Source organism: Larimichthys crocea, chromosome XII (genome assembly GCF_000972845.2).
Source record: "Larimichthys crocea isolate SSNF chromosome XII, L_crocea_2.0, whole genome shotgun sequence".
NCBI lineage: Eukaryota > Metazoa > Chordata > Actinopteri > Sciaenidae > Larimichthys > Larimichthys crocea.
In genome coordinates this window covers 19,307,313-19,331,330 of record NC_040022.1, presented here as the reverse complement: position 1 = coordinate 19,331,330, position 24,018 = coordinate 19,307,313, and the positions used below count along the sequence as shown (strand labels likewise).

Here is a 24,018-nt window from a genome sequence, read left to right as displayed (position 1 = left end):
GAGGGGACGTGTCACTGGTGTCAGTGCGGGGAAGTGACTTAAGTTCAATTAAATTGTTTTTCCTTGTTTGTGGTTTTCCTCTCAGAGCTACAAAACTGGAACGGCGGCATGAACAAAACGACATCATGATCAGATTTGTTTAACCAAAATTTTATTGTTGTTCACCAGGAAACATACCTGGCGGTCGTGATAAGTAGGTCAACAAATGTATTGCTCTTTTTGTAGGTTAATAATCAGCTCTGAGGCGAAGATAAGACGAGGTTTGATGATGTGATCCAATAAAACACAGACCAGAAAATTCTGTAATACATGCCCATTTTAATAATCCGATAGAAAACATTTGTTGCGCACAACATACACCATTTTACCATATACTGTGAGGAAAACACTGAAAAAATATATTTAAAACAATGTTATATATATTTCAGCAAATATTCCTAGAGCTGTACAATGACCCGTCACCGTACACATTATACTGCGGTAAATATCCAGCCTTCATAATCCGTCAGGAACAAAAGACGAAAACAAAAGCCAGACTTCCTTCTTCTTGCACCTCACGTGAGGTGTCGTTGATTTCTGGCCTGGATTTTTTTGAAACCAAACATACATTTCAAATTGTCAAAATTGAACTGCATAACTTCATTTTACGGTCTTATAGCAAAATAGCTTGCGAAATAACAATAAATCAGAACCACCAGACAAGTTCAGTCAAACTGTGATTTGACGTGGTAGTGCATATAAATAATAACAAATATACAAGGAATATTAACAATCAATATCAACATTATCATATACAAGAATAAGATAATAAATACAGTGTTACAAACAGCTGAAGGGGTCAGCACAACACAGCTGCGTGCAACAAGATTGTGCAACTCTGTGACCACCACACACACACACACACACACACACACACACACACACACACACACACACAAGATATCGTAATGACACGATATCGATGCAACCCTCTTTATTCTGAAGGTTGCACCTTACAACGTGGTACCTTTAAGGTAGTGTTGGGACAGCTCGGCAACCAGCTGCCGAACTGTCGACGTTATTCAAAGTGCTGGAATAAAAACTACGAGATACAATTAATCGCTAACAGGCGTCTTGTTTTTTTTTAAATGTGCACACAGTCTTACAGTCATTCAGAGTTTAACATGAGTCACGGTGAAAAGCGTCTTTATGAGAATGGAATCCTGTTAACCACAACAACAGGCGTGTGAGCCGATGACGAGGGGAACGACAAGGTGGAAACAGATCTCCCGCACTGGATTGGCTCAGCACAATACAAGGTGAGGAGACATTTATCTTGGATATTTTTGGTGATATTTCACTTAATAATTGGCTTTCAGCTCTTCATGCGAAGTTTGGCTTCTGTTTGGAAGTTAAACTAGTGACTCTTGAAGCGTGGGATCACACTTTTCAGAGGTGGCAGTGAAATCATCAAAGTGCTTTCTTTACAGAATCTTTGGAGGTTTTTTTTCTGGGACGGAAACGAACATTTTCCCACTTTCAAGGAATCTGATCGATGAGCTATGAAATGAATTATTGGAAAAAGAAAATCATTATTTTGGTTTACTATAATGTTTTCTGTAAATTACTGATGCTCTCTTCGTGCTATGCCACAAAGTGCAAATTGTGCTGGGAAGTCAACTGATTTTAGGAATACATCCACTTGGACTGCTTTTGTGTGAACAAGCTTATAATATTGCCAGAACATTAGGAAGACTGCGTGAGACAAATGTGTCCTCTCTGTAGAAAACTTGACACATTTTTACAGCTACATGAATGTGTTCAATAAATTATAAAAACGTACAAAAAGACATGGTTGTTTAAAAAAAAAGAAAAGAAAAAAAAAAGGCACAAAACTTTTGAAAGTGTTAGAAAAAAACGACTCGGTTACAAATAACTTGTTGACCAGTAGTTTTGGTTGGACACTTGGCATCCGATCCCGACACAATACAAAGAATCTAAATGAACATAAAAAACGTCCTGAAGTGCAAGTTTGGAATTTTTACGAGTCCCAGTACACGGATACATATCGTCCATGTCGCCTTCTTTGTCTGTGTGGACCAGGACTCAGCCCTGCCTCTGCAGTCCCACAGTAGTCCCTTCTTTAAAGAACAGACGCTGCACTCTTCCAGCTCCCTTCCAGGGGGCTCAAAAACAAACAGGGTTTCCATGCCTTGTTTGCAGGGGTGCCCCACATTCAGTCAGGCCCTCTTTGCCAGGCAAGCGCCAAAGAGCCAGATTGCAGGATTGCTCCACTGCAATTAAATGATTTCAGCCAAAAACAGCAAAAACCTGCTGCACTCTAAGAACGCCGTCACTTCAGCTATGTTTCCGCGGGGGAGACGTCACGCGTCGTCATTTCCACCCCGTCTGGATCAGAGGGGTGATCCTGGAGCGACGTGCCATCGGTTGTCTCCATCATCCCGCTCTCGCTGTCTCCGTCCTGGTCGTCCAGCGTCAGTTCAAACTGAAATTTAGTCGGAGCAGGCCCTCCCTCCACCTCCCCATGTGGGCAACCCTCCCCCTCACAGGTGTAGAAGGGTGGGGAGGGACTCTGGGGGATCATGCTCTGGTACCAGTTTCTGTTGTCTTCCAGCATGTCCAGGATGTCCTGGGCATCGGGGTGGACCAGGTCGGCCCACGTCTCCCACAGAGGGTGGACGATGTAATCAATGAAGCCAACCTAGAAACAATTTATAAAAAAAAGAGATGATGTCAGTAAAAATTAAACAGTATTAACTAAATATTAACTTTCTATTTTTGGTGCTAGATGTGTGCGTCCTGTACCTGTGTTCTCTCCACTGAAGCTGTGTGTTTGTCGCACATGGGGCTGATCTCCATCCCCCTCTCCCTCTCTCGGTCTCCCTGGTGGAAAAACTCGTCCATGATCCTGTCTGTCCACTGGCGGTACAGATCCAGAGGCTTGGTCGGGTTGCTCAGGTCCGCACAGTGAACCATGTTACGCAAAACCTAGAAACATGTACAAAATTAAAATCTTGCATCTCTCTGTGGCGCACCGGGTCGTCTGCATCGTGTGTGAATAAAGCTCGCCTCTTACCTGCATCCTGTCTGTGTAGTTGTCCAACAGTAGCACTCCAGAGCTGGTCACCTTTTTGGTTTCCACCATTGTCTTCAGATCAGCCAGCAGGCTCATGTGTTTGGACATGTCAGTTGCCAAAACCTGGAAGAAAGAAAGACATGGAGAATGATGTAAGAAAATGATTTAGGAAGGAAGCAATAAAGCAGTCAAGACTTTACTCTGGGAGCTAAAACTGGCCCGCAGCTTCGTGTCGACGTGTAGACGTTTCCTCACCATGTCTATGACCATCCTCCGGAGCGTCTGCCTCTGTTTCTTGGTGAGGTTTTGGAAGATGTCGCAGTTGTCTTCCTGCAGCAGTTTGAAGCCCACGGCCAGGTGGTGGTTCTCCAGCACTGACTCATCGTTGTACATCAGAGCCAGCTCAGAGTCTAAAAGGCAGAGGGGAGGGAGAAGGAGGGGGGAAAATGACAGGAAGGGAGAAATTAAATGGAGCTCTAGCTTTTTAAACTCATGTCAGGTAACTATGGTTACCATGCAACGTCCCGAAAAAACCCATGCTGGAGACAGATCCAATTAAACCATGCAAATATTTCAACCTATTTTGTAAATATAGACTTTTTTTTCAACTTTGCCTGTAAGAGGACTTACTGGTGTTGATGAGGAACTGGTTGGACACTCCTGGGTGGTCCACGTCATGAATGGCTGCGGCAAAAATGGCTGCCAGTATCTCCAGATCAGTGAAGACGGCCTGTGTTTGGAGAGGCGGAAGGAGAACAAAGAAATGAGCTTCACGGTCAATAAACTTGCCAAACATGGTGAGGTATTAGACAATGGATTAAGGCCGGTCCTTCCATGTGTCACCATCTCAGGCATGCACTTTGGAGGCATGCCAGTGTTGGTGACAGTAATGTCAGGCACCTTACTAAGTCATAAGTAATAGCTTGAGAAAAAGGTGCGGGTGAAGGTGCTTTAACGCGCATCTGAAAAAGTGACTTACGTCCAGCGCGGGCGTGGACAGGAGGATGTGTGTGGACTGGGCTACGTCAGCGGCGTGCAGGCTGTTGTGGTAGGCGACGTCGGAGTGATAGTGGCCCTCCAGGGTCAGCATGAACGTCACAAAGGTGTCCGTTGGAATCCTGAACGTCCTCATCAGGTCTCGCTCCTGCATGCGACACGTGGAGGGAAAATGAGAAAAACAAGAGTGTTAAAAGTGAGAAGTGACTCCGTACTTTGAATCTCTTACAGTAGGCGTGTTCGTCTGCAGAAGACTGATCTGACCTTAATGATTTTGAAAACCACATTTGTCAAATTGTGAATCATATACTACAGAAAGAGGCTGGAAATGAGAATTTTTATCTCCTGCCAGGATGATTCACAGCTACAAATCAATTTCAAACTGCTAATGTCCCTTCAGCAGATGTTCCTGCAGCAACACTGACAGCTGAATGTAACGGAGAACATACTGTACACACCAACGCAGGTTTTGCCTCATGCCCTGTATAGCTCTGTGTGTGTGTGTGTGTGTGTGTGTGTGTGTGTGTGTGTGTATGAACACTTTTCAAGGAGGTGGAAGATGAGGAGGATGAAGAGGCATGACACTGACCTGAAAGATGGTGTACATGATGCATGTGAGCGGTCGGTTATGGGAGTGCTCGGCCACTCTGAAGATATTCAGTCCCCATTTGTTGATGTCCTCCAGGTCCTATTAGAGAGCGGGAAAGACGACTGTAAGTGTCTCAGTCAATCGCACAATGTTTATTTTTTCCTGCTGTGTATTCTGTCCATTGCTTACCTTCGACAGCAGTTCCTCCTGGTCCGTCTTGACCCCGAACCGATTTGAGGAGCTTCCAGAGATGCTGGGCGTGTGGCTGACCTTCCTCACCCCGCTGATCTGAGTCATCATCCCACCCTGCTGCTGCTGCTGCTGCTGTTGTTGCTGCTGCTGCTGCTGCTGTTGCTGCTGGCCCTGCCTCCTCTTCCGTTCCCTGGATTTAGGGACTGGACATGGAAGCTCCAACTCATTCTGCTTGTCTGGAGAAAATGGAAGGAAAAAAAAAAGTGGTTTTCAGACTAAGCTACAGGATGCTGCATAAGCCGGGCTTGTGTTGGCTCTGTACTGAGTGAACAAAGTTAACACGCGGAGAAAGCTGACCTCTCACACTTATGTGCCAACACATTAAAGCTGCACTGACAGTTTAATTAGCAAACAATCCTCCAGTTACTGTTTACTTCGCTAAAAAAAATGAAAAACTTGAATATGAAGAAATATTTGCATATAAAGGGTGACAACAACTGTCGTAATGACAAAGTACCAAGAAGTGCTAATGAGATTTTACGAAATCTGACAATGCCCCAGTGGCCCGTGCATTCTGAGAAACAGAGTGGTGTTGTAATAACAATCCACAGAATCGTGAAACGCTGGCTCACATTCAGCCAAAATGTTTAGGGGAGGACGGACTAGGTATGCGGGTTTGTTTGCTGCATGTGATGCAGTTAATGTGAGATGTGATTGTATGTGTGAGAGTGCAAGACTCCCCCCGTCTGTAGATGTGCACCACGCATATATAGACCGCAGTGAGAAAAGAAATATATATCTCAGCTGCATCTTCCACAAAGCACAGGAAGAAAATGATCTCACTACACCTGACAGGTGTTAGCTGCAATGCAGATGACAACAAAACCACCAAGCTTCAAAGATAAGCCGAGTTTCTCTCTCCGTGCTCTTGTTGTTTGTCTCTCCCCCCCTCGCCCCCTCCCAGCTCTATCATGCACAAATCTCTTTCACTGCACCACTTCTATTGTTAGGTGTAGTTGTTTTTTTTTTTTTTCAGCATGCGCCCTTCGCCTCTCTTCCCTTTTAGGTTCTGCTCCTCTGGAGGTGAGAAAGACGGAGGTGTGCTTACTAGCGAGAGCAAGAATCACTGTTGCGCACAGCCCTGATAAGCTGGCTGTCTAGGCGTATGCTGGTGGTGGTGAGTTGGATGGAAAACCTGCGGGGCAGACTGGCTGTTCGCGGGCTGGCAGTGAGTCACGAATCGCCGGCGGGATTTTCAGAGACAAGGAAACACTGCTGTTCTCCTGATGAATAATGCAGTGTCCATCTGAACCTGATGGCACTGTATGCACAAATCCCTCTCCAGAGGGAAGTCTTCCCTGAGTGCAACAACTCACCCCCCACCCATCCTCCATCTAAATCTCTCTGCAGTCAGAGCAGAGGGGACTCTCTGTCTCTCCCCTCCAGACCAGATCAGACTGGTTTGAGAGCAGTGGAGCGGACCAGCTACGACTTTCTCCGCTACTTAGCGCATGCTTTGGGGTAACCTCACAACCTCCGTCACAGAGAGAGGCGATGTGCCATGTGATGGTATTATGCATACTTTCAGTGTGTTGAATATGTGCTGCAGTGCTCACCTAGGAAGGTGTTGGAGATGTACTCTGACACTTGGTTGCCTGAGCGACTCATCTCAGACAGGTGGCTCAGCTCCCGGTTCAGCATCCTCTTGAACTGTAGACGCAGAGATAAAAAAAAAAATGTGTAAGTTTAAATGATAAAAAGTAAATACACATTCATTACATCATTTAGCTGCTGTTTCCCAGCAGATGAATAAAGCATTTCCTGTTATTTTCCACTGGAATATGTCCCATGAGAACATGGCCTCATGGTTTTTTTATGCGCCATATAAGGTCTGTGTTTATGTCTTGTTAGTCCTGGTTTGAGTTAGCCAGTAAGACACTTGACTTCTTCGCATTTTAAACAAACAAAAGCGCAGTGCATGATACACAATATACAGTGTCATGTGGACAGTGTCAACATTTATACTGAATTCATCCGGGGGAAACAAAATGCGGCAGTTTTTTCTCAGTACACGCCACCGCTGAGGTGGAGCAGGATGACAGAATCCCTCTGATCAAACACATCCAAGGGTGCAATAGAAACGTGACGAGATCAACATTGGGAAATGTGAGACATTTCAACCAGCTGCAATGACATGAACACACAGCATGTGCACCCACACACGTACACACACACACACAGTTGAATCTATGTCAGGCCCTCCTCTGGGACACACCTTGATGTATCCCCAGGACACAGAGAACAGGTAGTTGGCCTCAGGCATGGTGCTGAGCTGTGCTGAGCCCCTGGCGCTCCCCAGCAGAAGCCCTGTATGCTCCTCTCTGAGTGGACCCCCAAGGCTGAGCTCAGCTCTACGACCTGAAGCTCACAGCACTACCGAGACGCCTTCCTTCCGATGGTCAACTATGGTAAAAACGCCACAGAGGGGCTGTGGCGGACCCCCTACATCCCCGGCCAATTGAGCCTCCTCATAGCGTCGCTCGCTGTTTTCCAGGATTGCAAGCCACTGGCGAGAGTGATGGAATCCCCCTTGGATGCAATCAATATTTCCCTTGCTTTTCTCTGGTGCTTGCTGCCTCCGTCCGTCTCTCTGAACCTCCTGCGACCATCCAAATGTTATCCAGTGACATGCAGAGGGGGGGAATCCAGCCTTCCCAAGCCCAGATTGAACAAGGCAGGGAGGAAGGGAAGGCTCTAAGACAGATGGAGAAAGGCGGAGAGGAGAGGAGGGGGGAGCGCTCTAGCTGTAGTCCCCTGTGGCAGACAGGCTGATGGAGTCTGTCTCTCTCCTTTTGCCTCCCACCCTCTCTAAACACTGAGCCATGCACAGCATTGCAGAAAATGGGAGTTTGGAGAATCCCCCCCACATCTCACTCTCTCTCTCCCTCACTCCTGTGCTCTCTCTCTCTCTGCAACCCCCCTCCCACTGTCTCTTTCACCCCCTCCCCACCTCTGTTTCCCTCCCTTCTTGATCAGCTCCCCCTGCTCAGTAATGCAGAACAGATCCAACGCATACTGCGCAATGCGAGGCTTCAAAGGACCAGAGCGTTTATCACATGGGTGAGGAGACGCTGGGTATTAATTTACCAGATTGTTGTTTTTTTTGGGTTTTTTTGCACATTGCAGGAGTAGAACCATAAGCTGCTGTGCACACTTCAGTCCATAATCACATCATTACAATACAAGAAAAATACAAGTATATTTTCCTTTAAAGATCAGATCCACAAACAGTCTCACTGCAGCAGTTTTCGGTTTTAAAAAAGACACAAACAGACGTGACGGGAGACAAACACATGAGTTTTCAGTCTGCCGCCCACCAAGAATACCACCAATTGCACGACAACCTGAACGCCATGGCAACAGAGTCACGTGGCTGCCCCTCCATCGTTCTCACGGTGGTCCCCACTTTAAATTCATTGCATCACATCACACACGCGCGCGCACACACACACACACACACACACACACACACACACACGCACACACACACACACAATACACCTACAGCAGAGATGCTCTATAGACAGAACCAGGCTAGACGCTGTAGAGACATAATCACAGATCTCTGTCGCAGGAGGCAAAATGGCTTTTCTTGTCAAGAAAAAGAAGCCACATCCTAATAATCAATACAATGGAGTGATGGTGCAATCACTTCTTTTTCCTGTAAGTGTGATTGTAATTTCCTGTTTTTATAAAGTCTTCAAACACTATATGAAAAAAAAGATCAGCTCTGATTATGCCTTTTGCCAGGACCTTTTCATTTCTTACAATGGGGTCTTTTCTCTTCATGCTGAACCAGACTCTCTCTGGACCCAACAGCTGTCTAATAGCTGTCAAGCAGACAGCTAACATCTACTTGACTGTGAAACTTGAATACCACTTTCAAAGCGTTGGCTGCACTCAAAACCCAGACTGCCAGAGGCAGTCCATAAAAATCAAAGAGAGCTCGTAAGGACAAAAATGTGAGCTTGGAATCAGGCGGCTTTATTCCACTCAAAGGGAACTTGTAATTGATTCTTTAAAAGCGGCGGAAAAAAAGTGTGGATTTGTATGACTCTAGGAAATGAATCAGGCACGAAGCCACATGTCAGTCAAACAGGGTCATGTAGTTCAGCTCAGACACACAGCGTACGCTCACGGCATGGTGACAAGTCTGTGAGTGTTCTGGAGAACAGATTACTCAATGCACGCTGTTAACTCATACATCCTTTTACGTTAGCAAAGCGTGCTCATACTCAGAACAAACCCTTGTCTTAAGTAACCGAGAGGAGTTACATCATAAACAAAAAACTTGCGGTTAGTTCTCAGAAGATGACACGGTGCCTCGTAAAATTTGCATATTCAAATGTGGTGCACATTGCAGTTATTGTCTTGCAACGCAGCGACGTAAATGATAGGCTCGAGTCAAACGCGGTTATTTTGTATTTAAATCAATTAAAATGTGTTAAAAAGGTTTTTAAGACAAATGAGCCACCACACTGTACACACACTGTGCTGGCCTGAATCCAGGAAAATCTCAGTGTAAGCAAACTAAATTCAGTATCTGATCATGTTTTCTAAAGAAATGATTTACCTTATATCATCAACCAATCTATTCTAAGATAAATCATAAACCTTTTCCATATGGCAGACCACAGAGCGCAACGTAAGCAACTTCAAAACCAACTCACCTTTTTCCAACTCGTTAACATCCCAAAGTTTTTCTTCTGCTTTTCAGAACAACATAGTCCCATTGTCACTTAGCGGGGGGAAAAAAAAAATCAAACACAAACCAAAAAGAAGTGAAGTAAAGTTCCCCGAGCAATAACTCAGTTCAGCGTGTCTGAGACTCTTGTCTGCTTCCTCTCTCTCTATTCTCTTTTCTCAAGTGGAGTCAGGCAGGAAACATATAGCGATAAAGCTGACTTGACTGACTGGCCTACTCAGTCTAACAAGAGGTCGATGGCTCCACCTTCCAACACAGGCCCGAGCATGTGTCCCCACCTACTTCCCTTTTTCTTGATAGAGTAACTCACTGAGGTCACTTACTGGTACACATCCTGCTTCCTAACACGGCTTCAGGCAACAACTAACATACCTGAGTTAATCACTGAAAAGTCCCAGATAACAAGTTTAGCAGTCACGCTGACATACGGTGATACTGTGATAGAGAAAATAAATTACGTTTTGATTAAGTCTTTAAAAGTTGGCTCAGTTCTTAGGGTACACTGGCCTCATTTGAAACAGAACAGAGACGGGAATGCACAGGAACAGCTTGACATCATATTGCAATAGCTCGGCTGCGCAATCTGACAAAATCCGGAGTGATCCAATGCTGCCTCTGTCCTGTGTGCGGATGTTTACAGGGTCAACACACAGCGGCAGTTTATGCCCGGCAAGTTTTCACTGTTTAGTGACATTAGAAAGACACATTTCCTAGAAGGTGTTGATCAAAACTAAGGTTAGTATAGTGTTACAGAAAGAGTAGGCTTCATATTTACCTTCCTCATTCTGGCTTATTTTCCATGATAAAAGCAGAATACAGAGGTCAGACTTTTAATTACAATTAGGCACCATAATCACTACTGCAGCTTGGCTGATCTCCTCACCACCCTTTCAGTCAAAAGGAATCACAACGCTATAATTTAATGTCCATTACCCCTGCTACAGTTAGAGACCCACCACTACATCTGTTTCAATAATTTTGTCATTTTTTCCCCTCTGAAGACGGCGGTGCTTCAAAGCTGAAATGACCACACGTGAGTTAAAGTTTCCTACCCGCTCGCGCTCTGCTCGGGGGCTCGCTCGCACGCTAACCCGCAAAGCGCTAAACTCCTCTAACTGGATTCAGATGGCAGTGTTTGTCCAAGGCCGTCACCGGCATCAGCATGGAAGTGTGGCGAGGCTAATGATAGTGAGGGGCAGGGAACCAGCTCCCCGCTCTGAGGTCACAGCAACCAGGCTGGCGGTCAGCAGGGTGTGTGGTCCCCGTAGCCCCGGATACACCTGTGCCCTTGGACACTGAAAGTGGAGACACCCAGGGTTTGATCGTGGGTTCAATTACATCCTCTCTGGTTCAGAAAAGAAATGGGCTCTTTGTCAAACATCACGTCATATAAATGCCGGGGAGGAGCAAAAGGCTGCAGATGCTGCATTAATGCTGCAATAACAAAACTTTATTTGATACCAATTTTGCAATAAAAGTGTGAATAGACCAATAAATCATTTCTTTCCATCTCTGTAGTATTGCACAACAGTGTGACGAATCAAAACATCATAAACTGTTGCCTCTGCTCTTACAAAAGCAGCGTTGGTCAACAATGCATTGGGTCACACTGGGTGGACACTGACTCACGGCGAACAATGTGTTGGACCTCTCTGACTTAAGCGGCTGTGCTGCCGCACGCCTGCAGGGCCTTGTGCTCATTGTCTTGACAGTCCCAGTGACGTGGTTGCCTGTAAAGACTCAACCTGGCTGCTCAGTCAAAGCGCCGCTATTGTCGTCTGGTAACCAGGGAGCAGAGGAGAGGGGGCAGCGGGGGGCACGGGAAGTAAAGAGACAGGAAACTGGTGTCACGGTCACAGTCACCCGTCACGGTCTGACAACACCCCTCCCCATCCCAATCCTCCCTCAGACCACAGTGTAGAATAAAGACGGAAATGGACAACACCACCCTGGGTGTTTATAATCTGATGCCGCCATACAGTCTCCACTGTCTGCACGGGGGTTGAGTAATACTGTGCACTGTATAGTAATTTGGTCGGTTGAGCTCTACACAAACGAAATACGCACAAATAAAAAAATGTAAAAAAGTTTATGTGCATCAAAGCAAAGGGAAGTAATTAGTCCTAAATAGCTGCTTTGTGTAGTCTTGAAGAACCGCACTGTGTTTATTTACATTCATTTAAACTGAACCAGAACACTGACTTTTTTTTGTTTATTTATATAGCACATTTAAAAAAAAAAAGTGCTTTACAATAAGAGATTTAAATGAGGAGACTGAGTTTTTAGCTATGCTAGCAGGCTTCTCTAAAGATAGACATGTCTACTTGTCTATTGGACTTTTTGTTCAGACACTGATGGTGCCCCAGAAGATGTTCCACTGACTATGGTGATTCCCCGGTTGACGTTTTATTGTGAAATTTCTTTGTCTGGCTTCATGTTCCCTTGAAGATAGATTGTAATAATCTTGGTGATCCAATGACTTTCTCTAAAGCACCGTCATTGGGGAAACATTTTGAATGTGTTCTACACAACTAAAAACTCTTAATCTGCAAAGCTAAAGACATTCACATCTGGTTCAGCTTTAATTATTTGTGGATTATTACAGCTAAGCTACGATGGTGAACAAAGTAAACATTAAAAGTTAGTATGGTAACATTGTCATTGTGGGATGTTATCATGCTGGCTAAATACAGTCTTAGTCGCTAGCATGGCTGTAGACTCTTTAGTCGTAAAAAAAATTAAATAATTGCAGTAACTTGACAAAATACTGCACTGGAGGGTTTCATGGTATAAATTTTAGAGATATATTTTCTTTTCTTTTTTTAGAAAATCTTTCAATAGTGGCTAAGTTCACGTGATTTATATTTCATTCCATTATCAGGCAGAATGAGGTTTATCTCAAAGAAAAGTTACATCCGAGAAATGTGACATGACATGACATTTAAGTTGCCATTTCGAGTTTCTCAACATGCTAATTGGTCAAATAAATAGGGTAACAGTCTTGTGACAACTGTTCATATTTATTTTATCAGATGCAATATTGTTGGCAAATGTTTGGCCTGGCACAGACTTTAGCACACATTTGCTGTGCTTTCAATTTGGTGGCTTGAGCAGCACGGAGAGCAAAGAGGATGCAGCACAAAGTACCTGTCAGTGAGGTATAGGTTTAAAGCTAGAACTTTCCTCTAACAAGTCTTCATTCCCTCTGTTATTCTTCAACTTTGCTCTGGGCGAGTTGATGTCTGTCAGTTCAATGTGACCTTCTATGATGACGTCTCACTGAGTGCAACATTACCACAGAGCCAAACTCCACAAGATACTAAATGAATAATAAATGCATCTGCGTGCAGTTGAAATACTCATACTGTGTGCACATCTGAAGCACAGGCCAGTTATAAAACACCATATGTTGCAGGTAGTTTGAATGTGGTGAGGAAAGCAGAAGAACCCTTTCCATGGAATACACACGCATCTGTGCTATTCAAAGTTAACAGGAACAAACACCAAAAGATAGATAAAATGATTATGCCAGCTCATACATTACCACAGAATGGCTGTTACTTTGCAAGTGCGTCAGTGTGGCAAAAGGCAATTTACATTTTGCACGCACCGAACAAATTTACAACCACACAACAAAGACCAACTGTACAGCTGTCCAATCATCATACAGCAGCAAGATCAGTCATATCGTGTCTTCTAAGAGCGTATTACAGAATACATACTGCCATAACAATAATTTTAGAATATATAATAGCTAATCAAGCTGGTATTAAACTTGTGAAATTATCATTTTTGATCTAAATGAGAGGGAGGCATGACAATACTGGTGGTGTGCTTTGTTTCTGGGAGGTCATGGTGGTTATGTGAAGTGACAAAATCGTCTGACCTCTTGGTCTCTAACCTCTTGGTCTCTCTAACATTTAACTCCAAACTTGAAGGGTTTCGGTGGACAGGTCAACAACGATGTCATAAGATTCATCCACAAATGAATATCTTCAGCCACTTGTCTAAAATATGACAGTAAAAGTATGGTTTTGGGATATATCTTCCAGACAGTTAAAGCAAAACTCAACATCAGAATTTCCATAAACAAAATCCATCAAAGGATGGTCTTTAAACTGTCATTTGATGGATTTGAAGTCACTTTTAAAGTCACATTATTGGACGTGTGGATGCAAACTTCCTATCCTTCCAATGTCGCTCAAACTGTTTGCATATATACCGACAATAATATATACGCTTAATTGTCCTACCTTATTAGAGGCCATGTCGCTGACTGAGCGGTAGGTCTGGATGGTCTCCAACTGGTCCAGACACCAGTCCAGCTCCTCCATGGTCTCCATAGCCAGCTTCTGGTAGGACTCATCTGCCAACAGACACATGGACACGTAATCAGGCCCAAGAGGATCCATAGCGGAGCCCCCCGACACCATGCGTGGAGGTCCTAGAGTCCCCGAATGGCTTGATCTGACGGAGGACTGGCCCACGGGACATCCGGGAGAAGCAGAGCAAGAGGGGGAGGTATGTACACAGAGCTCCTTCATCTTGTTACACTCCACCACCTCAGAAAGTTCAGGGAAGTCGTACTCACAGACAAACTGAGGCTAGAGTTCCCGCGTGTAGACTCTCTCTCTCTCTCTCTCTCTGTATGGTCTCTTTCAATCCGTACCCCCTCTTTGCCTCACTCTCGTGCGCTCCTCAAACCCCCTCCCTCTCCGTCTGGTTCCCCTGCCCCCTCTCAGGCTCTCTCTCGTTCGCTTATCCCCCCTCTCAGTACCACTCTGCTGAGCGAGCAGCGTGCAAACTCTGCTGCCTCCTGCTGTTGATGAGTCTGCGACCCCCCCCTCCCCATTTAAACATACAAATGGTGTGTACATACAGGTACAGTACACAAACACACTGGCTGAAGAGGGGCTGCTGGGGAAAGAAACTCATCTCCCTTCATGATGTTTTTAACCCAAACAAATGCATCTCTTAATATATTATATATAAGATGAGAAAGAGAGAAAAGCTGACATGAACTTGTGTGTGCACTTTGTCACTACTGCAAAGACAAGCACTCCAACCCCCTCCACTCATGGTGACTTCCTTTCTGAAACATGCAGACCACTTCAAGGACGTACTCTGCTGAACTGCAGCAGCAGCTCACACCACACCACCATGCTTCACAAACTCTGGCTCTCTCCTCTCTGAACCTCTCTGAGCGAGAGAGAGAGAAAAAAAATTTATATCAAACACCAAACTCTGTGTTTGCACAAGCAACACGAGAGGCAAACTTTGACTCCCTGAATTGGGGGACGGCCAGGCCAGGGTCTTACTGTGTGCCAAAGAAACCAAAGCACTTCCTCTTTGGCCCTGAACTCACACAAAACATGGAGCGGAATTACTGAATGGCGGAGTGACTGCTGAGGACAATCGTAGCTGTCATTCAATGAAATAGCTCTGTCGTTGGCAGCTATGACTCAGATGTGGTAGGCGCGCAATGGGGAAAAAAAGCAGTTTATGAGAAATGCACTGAACTGATAAAAACACGAGGAAACAAATTCAGAATGATCATTCTCTGATATACCAGAGTGAAAGTTGATTCAACAAATCTCTTCCTGGAGGGAGTGAGAGTTGAACGCATCTGGATCTCCCCCACCTTCTTTTTTCTATGGAAAAGACAGATCTCGACTTCATAGGGCTTCACACATGGAAGAAATTTACCCCATATGCTAAGCACAACAGGACAGCCAGCGTGCTGCTCCCCAATTTACGTCAGTACAGTGGATCAAAGCACTTCAAAGCACAGTGATGGCACACAGACTCTGAGCCACCGGTGTTTAACAAAGAACTTCAGTGAAATCTCAAGACAATACATGTGCATCTGAGGAACCCTCCCACCATTGAAAGATATCAGCACAACTTGATGACAGTGACTATTCTGAATCAAAAAGAAGAGTCAAGTTTCGACTGTTTAAGCCTGACTGCGGTTTTTAAAAAAATCAGGCCACTGGCTCCTCAGATTACATGAACACAACTGCTAGCACTAGCCTCATTCCTCACATCAGACCAATTTTCCTTTACTTCAGCTCCAGGTTGGAGAATTGAAAGAACCCTTGGCTACAATATACCGCTGGACGCCAAGCTTCGTGGTCCAAACTATTCACAGGAACCACTGGCATCCAAGCCATGTAAAAGTTAGTGACACAGAGCAGAAATCAAAGCAGCTCATGCACAAGGCGGTGAGCTGTTGAAACGGTGTATACACCAATGTGCGGCCGTTTTGAGCCATAGGGGCAGGAGACGCTGCCAAGAAGGTGCGACCACATCCTGCACCCGCTCCCTTCAGTGAAGGCATATAGTCACATTAGACATTTTAACAGGGAAGTTAGGATCAACATCAAAGGCTCGGTTCATCCGCACCGCCTGTAAGACTGGGATTCAGGTCATTTTGAAGCTGGAGGATGATTCATATACACAATCCAGAATTTGATGGCAGTAAAAAGCCTCAGATGTAGAACAAAAAAGTTTACTGGTTTCGGTGTCTGCCTTTCAACCCACTTGCCCACAGCGAGATCACTGAAGCAGAACATCTCTGTTGTTTCCCAAAAATGACAACAGCTGGACCTGAGGCCATGCTTCTCTAACATGACTCACGTTGTAAATCAAGTCCAAGTTGTAATTAAAACAAAGTTCTGCGCACGCACGCATGCACACAGTAGGAGTAGATGTGAGCTGGTGAATCCATCATCACCTGTGGTTGATCATAAATACAGTGTGCTAAATGGACTGACAGACATTTCACAGTGTCACCAGTCGAAGGTGGCATGACGCACTTCGAGTCTGAAAAACCTGCTCCCAGACAGACTGAGAGGTACTTTTCCAGCCTGTTTTTTCAGTGGAAGTCTATTTTTTTTTCTCTGGTGAGTCCTAATGCTTTGGCCATATGCTTGGAGGCTGCTGAGAGGACAACAGACCTCAGTGTGCAGACAGACCCCGTCTGCCTCCCCTCTCTCCCCCTTCTCCCTCCAACTCTCTCCCCTATAGGGCCACAAACCGGCCTCTGTGAGAGCCATCAACTCCACCAACGACCAGGGCTGGGCTCAACCAACCCCCCTTCCCCTTCCCCAACCTCCATTCCCGCCCAAGACACCTTCTGCTCACATCCACCTCACACTGCCCCTCTCTGTGCTCTCAACCCACCCCCCCCCAAAAAAAACCTGTTTCCTTCACTGTCTGGCTCAAGCTTGGTAGCAGGACCAGGACTGGACTAACTCACCTATCATAACACTGTCTGATAAGCTACAGTGGTGGAAAAAAACATTCAGATTCCTTACATGAGTAAAAGTAGTAATACCAAAATGAAATGTACTTTATTCAAAAATGTAAAGCACATAAATCTAGTAGGAAAATTTTCTCTTATCTTTATTTTATAAGTATCAAAAGGAAAAGTACTCACTGTACAGAATGATGTTAAATTACTATAGAAATGTTATTTCTCAATTACTATTGGTGTGGTTGGATTGGATTTCGCCTACTTTTTATAAGGTTGAGTAGTTAAACCTGAATATAGATAAAACACATCATCTTTCATGTTCTGTATGTAAAATCATAAACTGAAACATAATAGGTGACCACTAAAACAAAGTAAAATAGATATATTAAGTTACTAAGTACTTAAGTACACTCAATTACTTCAAAATTGTTCTAAAGTGAAGTACTCGAATAACTGGTTACTTTCCACCAGTGGTAACAGTAAGAGAGTCCGTGTAAGCTGTTTTACAGGCTTGACACAGAGTTGAGGTTTTTAATTAAATATTTGAGTTTTCATTGTGAGGTTGACTTTAACACAGTGACTAATATGACTGAGTTTTATTTACTCATACTTATTTGACTTGTCAGGAAACAAAGGGGGCCAGTTACAACAGTGGGTCAATGAAAAACACTTGAGTCATCGCAGTCAGTGTGTAAACGGCCTCGAGGTATCGTACGTACATAAACACACACATTCCTCATGCTGACCTCAACACACCATGAAGGAGACAATGATTTGACTTTGATTACGTGTACGTACCCAGTGCTGTTTGTGTTAGACTTCAGCAGACTACACGTGGGGTTGAGGGAGACTGAGACAGAGGCTGAGTGATGAATCACCTCTGTATCACCCCTAATGTACGTCAATTTATTCACCAGTCATGAAGACAGAAAAAAATTGGACATAAGAAAGGAGACAAGAGAGAAGCGTGTGCTTGTTCAAGCAGAAAGCAACACAGAGCGGTTAATTGTCAAGTCAGTACACACCTGGTGGGAAAATACACTAAAACTGTACACATCTTGAACTTGATCAGTGACTTGCCTGAGGCAAATGTCACTATTGGCTCTTTGTATGTATACAGTATGTATTGAATAATACTGCTTAATTTTCACGGACCTTTATCTGCGTCCGTATTTTGACTCATTGAACGATGATTTTTGTTGTTGTGTAATTTCAAAGTTTTATTTATTTTTATTGCATGACATTTTATAGACATACATAACTCTGAGTTTCTAGAATTAACTGACATCGGTAGCAGTTCTTGTAATCTTATCAGATTATGATGAAAACAAATGTCATTTCTTGATCGTCAGAACAATGAATGCCATATATGCAAGACGTGTTATTTTCCTCAGCAGAGGAAGGGACTGCCGCATGAGACAGAATGTGAAATGAGAACACTGGTGTGAGGTCATCTCTAGAGGAATCTATGGTGCGGTGGACATTTACAGTAGATCCAACCCCGAAACCACACCATCACCCTTTGTGATGAAAAAACAACCCTCACTGCTGATTATGTCTCTTTATAGTTTACAACCACAGCATAATCTCCTCACCTATCAAAACAAAAGGCTTAAGCAGTCAAACAAACAGACACACACACACACCTCATCAGGGCCTGTTTGACAGCTCCTTCACAATGCACCATGGAGCCGTGTTGGCACGGGCCAGCTTGAGGGATGGGCCGCAGCGAAGTTTATGACTGTGCTGACGTCAATGACATAATTCAAATACTTAACCAGGCTGCACGCTTCCAGCCCTCCGGATCCTCTCTTCTGGCTGTGAGCCTGGAAAACCTGACATGGACTCCTGCCGCAGAGCAGAGTAACTGCTGCAGACAGGAGTGGAGTGGACTGCCCAGACTGAAAACGACAGACAGCTGACCACAAACTGACAGCCAGAACAAATCTGACCTGTCTGTGTGTCCATCCACCCATCCATCTGTTTATTCAGTGTTTTAACTCACACACAAAGAACACAGGACATCATTCAGACACACTGTGATAATCAGAATGATACCATAAGGTTTCCAGTTAGCAGACGCATAAATATATAATTAGAAACCTTTTTAATAGCCAGTAATTACAGATATAACTGCTTTGTCCTTCCAAAAAGGCTTCTATATTTCACAGTGCACATATGACTGCACACACCTTTACACATGATTGCAACACTGCCATAATTTTCAAGTGATACAAGTCCTCCTAATTATTTTCCATCAAAGGGCAGATTACTGGTGATTATGACTTGTGATTATTGTTCTTAATTCTGTCAGAGTAACCTGTTTCAGATTAGTCTTTCATTGCTTCTCTTTTTTAAAGGACATGTTTACAAAAAAAAGAGACAAAAGATGAATGAGTAATGAGTAATATTGTGTGGGGCCCCACACCCTGTGCAGTTTACGTACACAGTGGTGTGTTCAGTTTCAAGATTAAGTCAGTTTCATTTTGAGTATATTTTTACAATAAAGTCTGTAAGAAATTCTTGGGAACAGGCTTAAGAACAAGCTTGTCATTTTTGTCAGCAAGCATGGAAAAGACTACAAAGACTATGGATCTGTACTAAATGATGAACTGATAAAAAACATCATAACATGCGTATGATGATTTAATGCTTGATCCAAAAGGCTGTGTCATGGGAAGTTCCCTCAAAGGTGTGCATGTTTTTTTTATTTGGAAGTCCAAAAATGAAACCTGATGAAAGCAACACAACGTAATAACACACTGAAGAATGCTGTATCAAGATGCACTCCAGCTACCTTAAGGTATTCTAATACAATATGATGAAGTAAATAACTTGATTAGGATTTACTGAATAAAATATAATTCACCCAAGAGCAAATATTGTACATCCTTCAACTATGATGGGGCTCTACTGTACTAGTTCCTACAATGAATTCTACAAAAGATCATTTGATTGTTTTAAAGGGGTAAATAAAACATTTGGGAAATAAACTTCTTTAACTGACAGCAAGAAAGAATGGGTGAGTATTATGGGACACCACGCTCCGTTAAATAAAGTCTAGAGTCTGCAGCCATTTATGTTAGCTTAGCATAAAGACTAGAAACAGAGAGAAACAACCAGCCTGGCTCTATCCAAAGTAAGAAAAATGTATTTTGTTGTGTGTAAAAACACATCTGTGGCTTTCACCTGTGGATTTTTGTGAATTAAACAAACAAGAGTCTCTAGAAATACAGGTAGGCGTAGTTTGTTATGTTTGGACAGAGCTGGTATCGCTTTATCCCTGATTAAACAAACAAGTTCTAATGTGTTAGAAAGTTGGCTGTGAAGTTTGTTACCTGTGAGCCAGGATAGTTGCTTTTCATGTTTCCAGTCTTTATGCTAAGCTAGGCTTAAGCAGCTGCTTGCTGTAACGTTATATTGATACAGACCTTCCCATTTAACTGCTGACAGGAAAGTGAATACCTCGATTTATTTAACTATTCCTTTAAATAATTGTTTGTTGCTTTGCCCAGTTGTGTTAACAAGGTGTATGAAAGACATATACTGTATATGTATACGTATTTATCATAGTTCAATTTACATACAATCCTAATTGTTATTGATCCTATGTCTGCTAGTTTTGATTGGATAGTGATAAGTGAAAAAAATAGTTGTACCGTCTGTACTACTTTAGGCAGGCACATGTTTATTTTTCTCATATGGTGAGTCTGGGACTAAGTAACATCCTACGTGGGCCAACTGGTCACAGTTGGACCGTTTCACCTTAAACATTAATTTCTGAGGGCATTGTGTAAACATTCATTTCTCAAAAGGGAACACTGATTCTAAGAACACGATGAGTTTCACTTCCCCTACGTGGTCAAATGACTAACCATGGACCCTGGCATCGCTACCATCTGCGACAATATCCACCGTCATAGATTAATCAGCAATCCTTGACGGTGGTAGACGTCATGATCAAGCATTCTCCTCAAAGCCCCATTTATCAGGCGTAATATCAAGCAAAGCCCATAATCTGAATCAGTCAGGGAAGACTGAGCCCTTTGTTGGCTGTGGGGCTCATGGGGTTGCATGTGATGGAGCCAAAATGATTTGTGAAGCGTGAACTGTAAACATGAGGGAAAACTACAATCCCTCACGTTACTGGAGTAAGATGGTTAAAAGCGTAAACTGCCTGGCGTGACGCATTTGTAGCTGAGCTGATTTTTTTTAAATAAACCCCCCAAAGTGTTCTCCTCCTTTTGCACTTTCACCCAGTGACTGGTCATGTTCCTGCTTTTGTTTATTTCATCCAAACTGACCTTTTTTTTTTTCTGCTTCTCCCATATCGCATTTGATTAAAAAGGCTCAAAAGCTGACGTCTCTCTGTGACCTTTGCTATGTTTTTGTTCTTTCCCATCTCGTTCCCCACAACAATCTGGCAAATCTCTTACTCCTTTCTTGAACCCACTTTTGTCTGTGTGCCTAGCCTTACCATCTTTGTACAGGAATTAATCTCTCTCTCTCTCTCTCTCCTGGGTTCTAATGTCTTTCCGTTTATTTCTCTGTGTCCATCTCAAATCCTTTTATGAGGGAGGTATTCAACGTTTCATAGAGCCCCTAATCAGCAATCTATGCTGAGCTCATGCCCAGAAAGACGCAGGTACTGTATCTTTTCCAAAACTGGGGATATTGCCTCACTGAAAAACACAGATGCAAAACAGGAAAAATCTGTTCTCCTTTTCCGGGCAAAGAGTTGATGAAAACGAGCCCGAAAGCAGCACGCGGGAGGATATGAGGGCATCTTTCTTTGTGGTATTGTTAAGTGTTGCAGCCTCCTTCTGAACCATTTGAACAATTACTATTATTTAGTGGCAGGTGCACTGTATATTCTTTGCATACTCAGGAAAACGTGGAGACTAGATCGTCCAGAGTAAAAAGGATATTGTATCAGAAACATATGTGCACTGTGTCTCAGAGGCTTCAAACATTTTACGCAGTTAATCACATTTGTTTGTTTTTTTATTCTATCTTGAAGCCAATAACGAGATGGTTTCACTCGTCAGAGATTACTTTGGGAAGGTCAAGGTTTATGAGAAGTGTGGAGGAGGAAGGACAATAAGAGCCTCACAGTTGTCTTGTTATTTTTTCCTGCTGCGGGACGCTCCCAACAGCCCATCTGTGCTGATAGGAAGTGGAAGAGCACCCGTGTGCAGGCTGTGCTGACGTCAATCAGGCTTGAAGAACCAGTGCAGCAGGAATTAAATACCCCACCTCCCTCCTCCCCTTCTTTCACTCATCCTTTTGCTCTTTCTCATCTACCTGCTCACAAGCTGAACCATTAAATATCCTGCTGTGGTTCTCACCCTCCTTCTTTTCTTATGTCCGGTCATAACGTCAATGCATGGGAATTTTTCTGTTGTTATCAGGTCATAGCTTCCTGCAACCTTAACTGAAAAGATTGCGGTTTCTATTTGCACGTGCAAAAATGCTCAAAGATAATACAGTTTGGCCTGGCAGTATAAACATCCATTACTGTTTTGACATGGAAATGTTCACAAGGACTTACAGTTATCTACACTAATTCATTTTTGCATGCAGAGCACCGAATATGGAACATTTATTCTGAATGTATGTTGTTTCACACACTCTACTCTGAGGTACTGCAGTTGCATACAACACTGTATGCCGCCACCATTCATTGTTTATTAAACAGCCGTGCAGATTCTTGTCACATGCAGGTAAAATCTTTATCTCGGGCTCTTATGTATGAAACTGCACGTACAGGACTAACACAAACTTCTGGGCATATCCATTTTTGGATCATTATCTTTCATTCTTTTCAAATCTTTGGCAGGGCATTGACCTTCACAAACAGACAAACCGTAGTGCGTTGTATTACATGTATGTTTAGCCACATTTCCCAAAATCTTATGGCTTATGAGAGGACTCACCTGACAGACAAACTTTGGTGACAGTAGGCTGATTCGCAGCAGGAGACTTTCTGCAACGAAGAGAGAAACAAGTCAGTAACTATTAAAAACATAAGCCCTGATGTGGTTGCATTATTTTTTCCACAGTGTGACTGGTTTCTGCGGCATTAGGTGTTGCCACAGCACAAACATGAAACAGGTGCTGCCTCAGTTCTCTGAACTGGTCACGGGTCAGATTTTCAAACATGTGACACCGTCACGTCTACTTCACTTTTGCTCACAGTGATCTCTCTCTCTCTGTGGTAGTATTGACTCTGTGTCCACCTCTGGCAAACGTGATGCAACTGCAGCAACTGACCCATTTCAGTGATCAGAGGGAGCTTTCGTGCACTCAAATAGGATGAGGTAAACCCAGTAAAATAAAACAAAGTAAAACAAAACGCGACTGTGTCTTATGTAGAATGTCAATGCTGCTTCAGCAAACCAGCTTTGGCATTAAAAGCATAACACTGTCTTATACTTGGCGTAATGTGAGTGGCTCCTTCACAAGATAGTCGCATTAGAAAACATTTCTGGTGCACTGGCGCCCCCAAGTGAGGCAAGTTGGCATCTTGAATTGTAGCATCTAAACATATTTCTGCAGGCTAAGAGCCACCATGTAGCTTTCCTACAACAAACCCACACTATCACTAAAAAGATTTCCTAAAGACATTCTCCAGCATATAATCACAAGCAGATACTAGAATAAAATTATGAGAGGACTCACTTATAAGATGCACACTGTACATTTGTCAAGGTGGTGAAATTGTTCCTGACAGTGCGAAGGCTCGCCAGAACCTTGAAAAAACGAAATAAGAGAGAAGGATGAAAAAAGAGAAATGTGACAAATTTTTGCATGAAAAAGTAAAAGCCATTTGGAAATATAAAGTTTGAAAGGATTGTTTGAGATCACTTTGATAATGTGACAGTCTCATTTACATAATATCCGTAGTTATTATGATAATGTGACAGCTGCTCCAAAGGTTTTCTGCATTTTTTAATTTATTAAGCATTCTTTTGAAAGGCTTGTGTGGAAATGCAGCGGATTATGCAGACCTGACGGACTAATGGTTGCGTCTGCATCATTTACAACTGTTAATTAGCAGTGAATTCAACACAATCTTAAGGAATCACTAATGATGTCCATTAGCTTAAATTCAGCATGTCAGCCTGGGTTTCCTCTTAAAT

The 24,018-nt window shown here is 43.4% G+C and overlaps 1 protein-coding gene across 6 annotated transcripts in view; it reads right to left on the bottom strand.

The window, feature by feature from the left end:
* Positions 1–298: 298 nt before the first annotated feature.
* The window catches only part of LOC104927425 (cAMP-specific 3',5'-cyclic phosphodiesterase 4B), a 47,234-nt gene continuing 23,514 nt past the window's right edge, over positions 299–24,018 (bottom strand). For 4 of the 6 annotated variants that reach the window (XM_019279388.2, XM_019279392.2, XM_019279399.2 and 1 more), the window contains 12 exons: positions 23,558–23,628; positions 22,813–22,862; positions 13,872–13,984; positions 6,470–6,563; positions 4,851–5,089; positions 4,662–4,760; positions 4,056–4,220; positions 3,707–3,806; positions 3,332–3,486; positions 3,077–3,199; positions 2,806–2,988; positions 299–2,701 (listed from right to left, as the gene is read on the bottom strand). In XM_019279388.2, the coding sequence (XP_019134933.1) occupies positions 2,342–2,701; positions 2,806–2,988; positions 3,077–3,199; positions 3,332–3,486; positions 3,707–3,806; positions 4,056–4,220; positions 4,662–4,760; positions 4,851–5,089; positions 6,470–6,563; positions 13,872–13,984; positions 22,813–22,862; positions 23,558–23,628 (1,752 nt within the window). In that variant the 3' untranslated portion in view covers positions 299–2,341. Of the gene's footprint in view, positions 2,702–2,805; positions 2,989–3,076; positions 3,200–3,331; positions 3,487–3,706; positions 3,807–4,055; positions 4,221–4,661; positions 4,761–4,850; positions 5,090–6,469; positions 6,564–7,128; positions 7,831–13,871; positions 13,985–14,209; positions 14,369–22,812; positions 22,863–23,557; positions 23,629–24,018 lie in introns of those variants that run through there. The other 2 variants (XM_027285488.1, XM_027285489.1) reach the window with 2 other exon arrangements.